This window comes from Natrix helvetica, assembly GCF_964273705.1.
Source record: "Natrix helvetica genome assembly, chromosome: 3".
Classification (NCBI taxonomy): Eukaryota; Metazoa; Chordata; class Lepidosauria; order Squamata; family Natricidae; genus Natrix; species Natrix helvetica.
Genome location: NC_138549.1, coordinates 62,695,815 through 62,706,840, shown reverse-complemented (window position 1 = coordinate 62,706,840; position 11,026 = coordinate 62,695,815). Strand labels below are relative to the sequence as shown.

The window sequence follows — 11,026 nt, the reverse complement described above, 5'->3', positions numbered from 1 at the left end:
GAGCATCTTTTCCAGGCTTGCATTTAGGGGAAACTACTGTATTTTCACGTATCCTTTCATAATTTTTCTTTCCAGAGCCAAAGAAATCAAGACAAAATTAGGCACGCTCCTCCAGAAGCCAGACTCGGCTATTGACCTGATTATCCCTTACCCAGAGAAGCCAGCAAAGTTTCAAAAGTAAGTATATAATAATTATTAGTTTATAATTATTAGTCCATACTCAACAGTTTAGAAGATGGAGAGAAGGTTTCCCATCTCTGATTAAGACGATGCTTTAATCTGCATATGGAAAGACAATAAGGGTGCATAATTGTGGTTTTGGATTACGAAGACCAGCCAATCACTTCTCACTACAGTATGTTCAGAGCAGAAGTGAGTTCCTGCTGGTTCAAACTGGTTTGACTGAGTAGGTAGTAACTCGCTCTCCCACGCCCCCGAACTGGTTCTATCAGCAGCACCATAGGTGCTGCCATCTTGTTTTTTTGCTCCTGCACATGCGCAGAAGCATTTTTTACTACTGCGCATGTGCGCGCATGCGTGAAGTGGGTGTGAAGCACATCCCTGAGCGAACTGTCAGTAGAAGAAGCCCAAACCCACTCCTGGTTCAGAGGTATAACTTGGTGGAAGAATCAAGAGTCCCTAAACATTTTACTACCATCACAAAATGATATATCGTAGGGCAAGGTGGCCTGGATTCTTCGAGCTTATGGTATGAGATCTGGGGTTAAGGAAGTAAGAGGGCGCCCCTTACTGTGGATATTTATTCACAATATTCTCAGAGGATGCTCACAGGAAATGTGTGCAAATGTATGTTGGCTTCACTCATAACAGCAGACTGACATAAATTTAACATGTGGAACTTTTCCTGACATGGAGCTGGATGGGAAACGTGCTGCCCTGTCCAATTCTATAAGACAGGGGTGTCCAAACTTGAGAACTTTAAGACTTGTGGACTTCAACTCCCAGAATTCCCCAGTCAGCATGGCTGGCTGGGGAATTCTGAGAGTTGAAGTCCACAAGTCTTAAAGTTCCCAAGTTTGGACACCCCTGCTACAAGACTACTGTTTAAATGCATAGCAGAGGTAGTTCTCGACTCACAACAATTCATTTAGTACCATTCAAAGTTACAACGGCATTGAAAAAGGTGACATATGACTGTTTTTCACACGGCCGTTGCAATATCCCCATGGTCATATGATCAAAATTTGGGGACTTGACAACTGGTTCATATTTATGATAGTTACAGTATTCCGGGGTTGTGATTACCTTTTGCGACCTTGTGACAAGCGAAGTCAACGGGGAGCCAGATTCACTTGACAACAGTGTTACTAACTTCACAACTGTGGTGATTCACTTAACAACTGTGACAAAACAGGTGGTAAAATGGGGCACAACTCACTTAAGAACTGACTCATTTAGCAACATAAATTTTGGACTTAGTTGTGGCCATAAGTGGAGGACTACTAGAATTGTTATAGTCCATTGATTCTTACAACATTCACCATACCTTAAAAAAGGAAATCACATGTTGGGCTTCCACTGGTGGATAAATGACACAAAACTCAACAGAGATTTAAAACAAGCATTTGATAATGAATTTATTTCCATGACACATAGCACAAGATACATTTTTCATTTTGGAAAAGGCAAAATCAGATCAGCCTGAAAAATATTTCTGTGCTTGTCTCATAATTCTAGTATGTTTGAAACTGATGGTGTCAAGACGACTGGTTTTACTAATGAAGAAACTTGTGATTCCTTATTGTTAAGTCCTCGAGGCTACGATGCCTTTGCCTATCATTGCCGGCTCCTGATTGGTTAAGACGCGAGCAGCCAGCTGGCGCAGGAATGCAGCCATTCTATTGGTTCAGCGTCTGACAGCTCTGGTATAAAAAGGGCTGTCAGCTGTCAAATGTTGCTGTTTGCCGGTTCGAGGTTTGCCTTGCACTTTGCCTTGTTAAACTGTTAATAAAAGTTGTGTTAGCTTCAACCTGCCTTGCCTCAGTTCCTGTCTGCCTCGTTCTCCCTACAGAACACTAGCAATGAGGATGGGATCAGGTCTGAGGTAAAGGAGAAGCAAAGTCACTAATAAGAGCTGCCTCAAGTCATAGGCGATGAGACGTCGCTCCAAGGCTAACTCCTCAGTTTCCGTCCTTCTAAGGGTGGCTAGTCTACTGGCATTCACGGCATTCAGCCCGGCCACTGAAACATGGGACATGTACCTCAAGTGGTTTGAGTGTTTCCTGGAGGCAAATGACTTCACTGGTTTGTCCAGTGGCCGTAAAAGAGGATATTTCCTCAGCGCATGAGGCCACGAGATATTTGGGACGGCTAGGGCTTTAGCAGCCCCTCAATCCGTCCATTCGATGACTTGGGAGACTCTTTTGGAGAAACTGAAAAACCATTACTTTCCAACTCCCTCGCGCATAGCCAGACATTATGCTTTTAGGCAGAGAACCCAGAGAGAAGGGGACTCTGTGAGCGACTACATGACTTCACTCAGAACAGCTGCCCTGCACTGTGAGTTTCCTGTACTGGACGATGCTCTGTTAGAATAGCTGGTTTGTGGTATCAAAGACCTCAGACTTCAGCATCGTTTGCTGGCATGAAAAGAGCTGAGCCCTCAGGCAGCCGTGGATGAAGCTACAGCATGTGAAATGTCAGACAAATCCACCGTAGAAATTCAGAGATTTCCACCACCGGCCACCCATGCCAGCAGGGGCCATGCTGTCCATTACAAAGAAGGCAACAAAGAAGACTTCTCTGACAAGGAAGAAGAGATTAGCCACCTCAAACTGGCCACCAGAAAAAAAACGGACTCAGGCTGATTTTTTACCTCAGGCGGGCTGCTTGAGTTGTGGCGGGAACCATGCAAGGTCAGTTTGCAGGTTCAAAGCCGCAATATGCCATCGTTGTAACAGGAAAGGACATTTAGGCAAGGTCTGCAGAGCGGCCATGCCAAGCTCTGAACCACCTCCGGAGCACGCCTTGTGTAAATAATTTGAAAAAAGACTGCCCAAATGCCGTGAAGACTGCTTTGCCATCGCAGGTGACCAGCAGTACCCTGAACTGGCTATCAGCCACGCTTCCCTGACCAAGCCTACCCATAAGATCTACCTGACCGTGCGCATAGAGGGAGAGCCCTGTAAGATGGAAGTGGACACCAGCTCTTCCAAATCTCTGGTCTCTTGGGCTACTATCAAACGGATCATGCCCAGATGACCAAAGCTCAATTCAGACAGTGCCCACTTTGCCTCAGAGACTATCAAGGGCAGCCAATACCCATTGTGGGTTGTGGCACATTCACCATAGCCAGCAAGAACTTCCTGGGGCCTCTTCCCCTCATCATTGTAGATGGCCATCTGCCCAGCCTCCTGGGGCTTGACTGGTTACGGAGACGTTGAGCCCCATTTCATTGTTCCAGATTCCTTTGCCGCACTGGCCAGTGAGATCAGGGACATATTTGACAACAAGCTTGGTAAATATAATGAGACCCCCATTTCTTTTAACTTGGACCCCCAGGTGGCACCAATCCGTCTAAAACCCAAGAGGGTGCCTTTTGCTCTTCGCTCCAAGGTAGATTTAGAGCTAGATAGATTAATAGCACAAGGAGTGCTTGAATCAGTAGATCACTCTCCCTGAGAGACCCCCATAGTAATACCTATTAAGCAGGATGGTAGTATTAGAATTTGCATGGATTTTAAATGCACAATTAATAAAGGGTTGCAAGCCAACCCTTACCCAGTGCCAGTGGTTCAACATCTGCTCCATTCATTAGGCCAGGGAAACATTTTTGCCAAGCTAGACTTGGCGCAAGCATACCAGCAGCTCAGGGTAGACGAAGCCACGATGGCTCAAACCATCGTAACGCACCAGGGAGCTTTCAAATGTAAATGCCTGCAATTTGGGGTTAGTGTAGCCCCGGGTATTTTCCAGAGCCTAATGGAGCGGATGCTCCAGGGGCTGCCAGGGGTGGTACCCTATTTTGACGACGTACTTATCTCCGCTTTGGATCAAGCTGAGCTCATCAATAAATTAAGAGCAGTCCTGACCCGTTTCCACCAAGCGGGGCTGAAGCTCAAACAAGAGAATTGTAGGATAGGGGTTCCCAGTGTAGAATTTTTGGGGTATCTAGTTGATTCCAGAGGCATCCATCCTACTTCATCCAAGGTAGAGGCAATTAAGAAAGCCCCCATGCCCTCTTCTAAGGCTGAACTGGAAGCCTTTCTGGGACTGCTTAATCTTTATTCCATTTTTTTACCCCATGAGGCGTCTTTGGCAGAGCCTCTTCATAGGCTCCTGGACTCCAAAACGCCCTGTCATTGGGGGTCTAAAGAAGCCCAAGCCTTTAGGGCAGTTAAGGATATCCTTATATCCAAGTCTTTATTAGTGCAGTACAGTGACTACCTACCATTAACATTGGCGTGCAATGCATCACCTTATGGCATTGGGGCTGTTCTGAGTCACATTTTACTTAATGGCTCAGAAGCCCCAATTGCCTATTATTCGCGCACACTCTCAACAGCTGAAAGAAATTACAGTCAGCTGGATAAAGAGGCCCTAGCTGCTGTAGCAGGGGTAAAGTGGTTTCACGATTACGTTTATGGTCATTTTTTTCACTTAGTGACCGACCATAAACCCCTCTTGGGTCTTCTGGTGGGGGATCGCCAGACTCCTCAGATTTTGTCTCCAAGGATGTCCAGATGGACACTCTTTCTAGCGGCCTATAATTATCAGCTTCAATATAGATCAGGAAAAAACTTGGGGCATGCTGATGCCCTCAGTCTCTGCCCTCTGCCAGCGCCAGTTTTGGACCCTGCTCCTGCAGTTTTGGTCCTCTTAGTTGAGGAGTTGGCCATGCTAGTATCCGCCCGGGATATTGCCAGGATCTCTGCCTCAGACCCCATACTGGCTCAGGTGTTGGACTAGGTGCGCAGGGGGTGGCCACTGGGGCCAGAAGATCCTGAGTTTCACCCCTATTATATAGGGCAGCATGAGCTGTCTGTCCTTAACAGGTGCCTGTTATGGGACAATAGGGTGATAGCTCCCCCAAAGCTTAGGTCACCAATTTTAAGTTGCCTGCACACTGCTCACCTGGGCATTGTGCACATGAAGGTTTTGGGTCGAAGCTATGTGTGGTGGCCAAAGATTGACCAGGAAATAGAAAGCTGGGTAGCCACCTGCCAGCAGTGCCAGCAATCTAGACCGGCTCCCCCTTCTGTGCCCATCAGGGAATGGGACATGCCCTGGGCTCCATGGGCATAAGTCCATTTGGACTTCGCCGGCCCGTTCTTGGGACAGAACTTCTTGGTCTTCGTAGATGCTTACTCAAAGTGGGTGGAGCTGGCACCTATGCCCTCCACCACTTTGGAGCTGTAATTAGGGTGCTGGGGAGGCTATTTGCGACCCATGGGTTGCCCGACATGGTGGTAACTGACAATGGGCCCCAGTTCACGTCGGCACCCTTCCAAATGTTTTTAGGCCAGCATGGCATACAACATGCCTCAACGGCCCCATTTTACCTGGCTGGAAATGGGCTGGCAGAATGAACCATCCGGTCGGTTAAAGAGACATTGGGCCACAAGCTGTCCCAATACCTCCTGGCACAGCATACAACTCCGTGCCCAATCACCAAGCAAAGTCCCGCAGAACGGCTTATGGGTCATTAGCTCCGGACAACCCTGGACTGACTACACCCTGGTTATGCAGCAGAGAAAAGCCCCCTTGCAGGCAACTCCACAAGGGCCTTTAATGTGGGAGACCCAGTCTATGCCCAAAACTATGGGGCTGAACCAAGGTGGCTTCCCAGACAAATCATGCAATTAACTGGACCCTACTCTTATAGGGTCCAGCTCAGTGATGGGCAAATGTGGCGCTGACACATCAACCAGTTCAGACGGCGAGCCACCAGTGCAGCAGACCAGCACCAGGTGCAGGCCCAATCCTGCCCCGGGAAACTAATACCAACAGAGGCTGCTCCAGCGCAAACAGAATCGCACGCAACACCCCCCACCGATGCGTTCTTGTCACCAGACTTATCTGAGAATCCGGTCAGTCCTGCAGCGGTCAAGTTTCCCGCCGACTCAGCTGCGCAGTCTCCTGAAGTTCCACAGGACTCTTCACCAACTTCTCTTCCTTTGGCCACCGCCCCTGAACTAAGACAATTGGGGTAGAGCTGACACCGGCCTGTGTACTTGGCTGACTACGCATGTGCTAACTGGGAGGAGAGGGGTGTTAGGTCCTCGAGGCTACAACACCATTGACTATCATTGCCGGCTCCTGATTGGTTAAGACATGAACAGCCAGCTGGCACGGGAATGCAGCCATTCTATGGTTCAGAGTCTGACAGCTCTGGTATAAAAAGGGCTGTCAGCTGTCAAATGTTGCTGTTTGCCGGTTCGAGGTTTGCCTTGCACTTTGCCTTGTTAAACTTTTAATAAAGGTTGTGTTAGCTTCAACCTGCCTTGCCTCAGTTCCTGTCTGCCTCGTTCTCCCTACAGAACACTTATGTTTTTTTTTAAAAAAAATATTCAAATCAGTGGTGCAATTCAACAGGTTCTGACAGGTTCTGGAAAACCGGTAGCGGAAATTTTGACTAGTTCAGAGAACCAGCAAATACCACCTGTGGCTGGCCCCAGAGAGGGGTCGGAATGGAGATTTAGCAATATCCTTCCTCTGCCACGCCCACCAAGCCATGCCTACAGAACCGGTAGTAAAAGAAAATTGAATTTCACCACTGATCCAAATCCACTCATTTCATCAGTGGTATGGAATGTGGTCACAGTTACTTTGCAGGGAGTGCAGAAAAGATAGAAGGAAGAAAGGAGGAAAGGCATACCTCCCTACAAAAAGTCAAACTTGCTTTGTATGTTAATTATAGACAATACTAAAGTTTTTTTTCCTGAGGGTCCCTGTCAGATGAAAGCTTTACAATCTTCCGTCCCTGCTTCCCTGATGAAAAACAATTATGAACACAAGAAAATGTCTATATTTCTGGAGTAGATTATCATCTGCAAGAGCTTAAATATGTTAATATTTAAGGTGCTGTAACTTAAGACCCTCAGATTGTTTACTTGCTTTTTATTTTTTAAATATTTATTTACTTTGCTACAACAAACTGACACAATTAATCCCTTTAGAAGGTTTTATATCATTATTGTTTGATTAGGTTGGAAGCAGGCAAATTTAAGAAGAGCTACCGGTATACGGGCGAAAATTGAAATGGTAGTGATACATTGATATGACCATTAGAAAAAGTGGCTCCATTTCTGTTTATCTGTGGACTTCAAGAAACTTGCCGCTGCCAAAGGCTAATTGCCAACATTAATCACTGTCATTTTAATCTGTGAGAAAGCAGTCTCCCATCTGTACCAAAGACAAAATAGTTCCAAGAACTGGAACAAAATGAACACCAGTAGCATTGATGCTATTAAGGGGGGAAATGGCCTTAATGCACAAGGGGAACCTCTCCTGGCTGATTGTCCCTGAATCTGTTTCCAATTAGGCTCTAAAAAAAAAAAAGGCTCAGCAGACAGGCTGATCTAAAGATTGCATGATGACGGACACAGTTGATAGTAGCTTAATTTTAACCATTACTTCAGACAAATTAGGTAGATCATGCACTCTTGTCAGAGCCATTTGGAACAAATTAGGCTGTGGGTTTATGGGCTGTTTTGAACATCCCAATTCCCTGGTCATGGCAATGGAAACAGATGTCGTGAGGCGATTCTCCACAGGTCTTCAGGAAGGAAAGTGTTTGCTTTCTCATTGGGGAGGAAAAGAAAGACCGGGGCTGCTCTAGTGATGAGAACAAAATTGTAGGTATCCTATCCCATCCCCAGCTGGATTCTGGCAGTATATCAATTTGAGAAATAAAATTTGCTGAGTAAATCAGCCTTTTTTGGCATAATTATTATTTTTAAAGTAGAACCATGTTTCATAATTTGGTCTTGTCAGAGTGCAAAGATGCAAATATTTGAGGTTTCTTCCCCTGATTATTTTCTGCCCCTTCTTTGGCCTGAAGAGCCCTTTGCCTCAAACAATTAAGCAGATCTTTTCCACGTGGACAGAAACTTTTATTTGATGAAAGCTGATTCTCATGAACTTGAATGTCATGCCCCAAACCACTTCCTGCACTTACCCAGGACCGAAGGAGGCCTACGAGTCCTGGATTAAGGCCAGGAAAAATGGTCTTGTCTGTTGACAAGATAAAACTCCTCAGCTTAATCCAGTAAAATGGAAATGATTTCTTTAGGTGGTTCATCCCAGTATAAACTGGTTGATTAAATAGGGAAGAGGTTAAATAATTATGTTTATTAAAAAGGGATATGTTGCTGACATGAAAAATATTCATTAATCACTCCTTAATATGAGGTGAGGAGATTTGCTTGATTATAAGCATTAGCCACTTTTAAGGTTGCCCAACTAGAAGTTGGGGTCTTTCTAACCCAGGTCTAACATTGTTTTGGAAAGACACTAAATCTGAGTGAACAACCATGGTCTGACTGACAGTCCACATGTGCAGCAAAGTCTATAGGCTGACACCTATAGACATTTCCTGGGGGTTTTCCCTTCATTTATTCTGCACTCCTATGCCACATATCCTACTTGATATGTCAGGCACAGAGTGAAGCAGGAAAGGGAAAATTGCTGCAAGGGAGTGATAATATTAGCAGCACTTAGATGCAGAGCATGGATTAGAATAGGCAAAAATGGTGCTGCTCCCATAAACTAAGAAATAAAACAGTAGAAAGTAACACCACGTGAAAGTCCTTGTGAGAAGAAGCTACAAAAAATGTGGAATGCATTTATATGAGATAAACAATAAAATAAGTAAATGTGAACAGGTCTATAGTTCTTTCAAAGACTCGTTAAACCAGTGTATAAAAAAGAAGCATGTGTAATGCCTCACCACTCTTATCAAATGCCAGTTAGGTGTAATTACATGAGCAGATACAATTGTGGGAGCCAGGTGTGAGATCTCTCTGGCAACCTACGCCATGGAGGGCAATGCCTAGCAGTGTGGGGGAAAGAGCATGGCAACTGCAGCCTAATGAGGCAGAGAAGGGCTGGGCAGATGGTAGTTTATGATTTCATGATCACCAACATAATCACTGAGGCATTGTAGATGGCTCACATGGCAAGACGTGTGTCAGGAGAAGAGTCAAAACACTACTTTGAACTTGAACAGTTACATATGAATTTAATCTGCTCCATTACATTAGGGCAAGCCAAGCCACTGACTGAAGGAGTTGTCATAACATTATGCCCTCTAAAAATGGTTAGTGGGACGTCCTTGTCCTGTAGGTAGGAGACATGAGGATGAGCCCATCTGTTAACTGATACAAAAACAACATTCCAAACTAGGGCTGTCACTCCTGGCCCACAGGACGGATGTGTCACGCGCTGGCCATGCCCATGCCCGGTTTAGCAAAGGGGTGGAAAGTGACCCTGCTGTGACAACATGAGTTTGATATCCCTGTTCTAAACCATTGACTAACCTCTGATGTCATCGCATGCCACTTTTTCCATTCTATCCTTTATCCTCTTTTTAACAAATGATTTTAAATAGCAACCTTCTACTGATTATCATTCAGAAAAAAGTGTATACGCGGTCAGTCCAGTGAGACTGCAGTTTTATAGCAGTTTTATTCATTTATACACATTCCCATTCTACTTTTTATATGCATCTCTTTGTTTATTAAAAGTGCTTGATAAAAGTACTGTGATAGCATTCACAGTGAGAGAAATGGCAGCTTCAAACTTCTGTTTCCTGGTTCCAGAATGTCCCAGAACTACGGTACATCCAGTTTTATGTCTTTTGGGCCATAGTTGTCAATGTTGTACTAGTGAGCTCTTTTTTCTCTTAGGCTTGCTGGTATCTGTATGGGCTTCTACAGTAGTTGCTATTTTGTCTTACATTAATACTTTAATTTCACATCCTTACAGCCTGAGTAAAATCAGATAATTAGTATCCACTTTGCCATGGGAGTCCATAGCATACTTCCTTGGGACAAAAGCAATCATTTTCTTGACCAGCGTGGGAACTGATGATAACTCTGTGGGAGAGACAAAACCAGATCCCAAAGTCACAGCCAAAGCAGGGGGAAAATTCAAACTTCAGAGGTTGAAAAATAAAATGAAAGAATGAATACTCAGGGGAGGGAATACTTTCTGCATGGAAAACAAATATCCTCCATTCAGCTCCATTCTGCTTTATACAGAACAACACAGAGTTGAAAATAAAAAAGAAGAAAGGGACGACAAAAGCTGTTAAAGGGAGAATATGAAGAACTGTACTTTAAATGTTTATGTAATCTTTCAGTATCAGAGAATAACCGAAAATAGTGCTATCAGTCCAGCCCTATATAAACTGCTTTCTCTCTTGCCCCATAAGGGTCTCCTGCTTGAGCAGGGGGTTGCACTAGAAGACCTTCAAAGGCCCTTCCAACTCTGTTATTCTGTTTGATCTCCATGTATCTTTTCCTCAAGTTCCACTACCTCAAGGAGATAGTCAGCTAATTTCTGGCCTTACCAATTTTCTCGGCCATACCAATTCTCCGGCTGTTTTTCTATTCATGAATAGACACCTTTATCTGATCATATTGAGCAGTAGAGGGAAGTACATTTTGCTGAAATGGCGATAGGACCATGAAACTGCTGTCTGAGGCAATCTATATGTTCCTAGTTTTGTCTAGTCCTAATCCAAAGTGTACGGTACCATCTAACTGCTATTTACAGTTGGAAATATATATGAGACTTGCATCCATTATTAGTTGGATTTAGCAAGTCATTGGCATCAGTTTCAGGTAAACTGCACGTATTTTTAGTCCTTCCAAATAAGGCTTTTCCTCATCACCAAGTTAAGCTGTTGTCCACTAGTCCTTGAGCCATCAGAAAACTACACTACTGTAAATTTTGTTACCTTCATCCTTCCCTTGTCATCATGGCACTAAATAGAGCAGTCCTTATTTACAGTACACAGTGCACTTCAATGTTAGAGATTGGAGAATTCCCTTGCTCAGGG

The 11,026-nt window shown here is 44.6% G+C and overlaps 1 protein-coding gene across 1 annotated transcript in view; it reads left to right on the top strand.

Moving 5' to 3' along the window:
• The window catches only part of LOC309388812 (regulator of G-protein signaling 5-like), a 28,351-nt gene that overhangs the window by 6,896 nt on the left and 10,429 nt on the right, over positions 1-11,026 (top strand). The window contains exon 2 of the mRNA XM_081946466.1: positions 76-177. Coding sequence (XP_081802592.1) covers positions 76-177 — 102 coding nt within the window. The remainder of the gene's footprint in view (positions 1-75; positions 178-11,026) is intronic.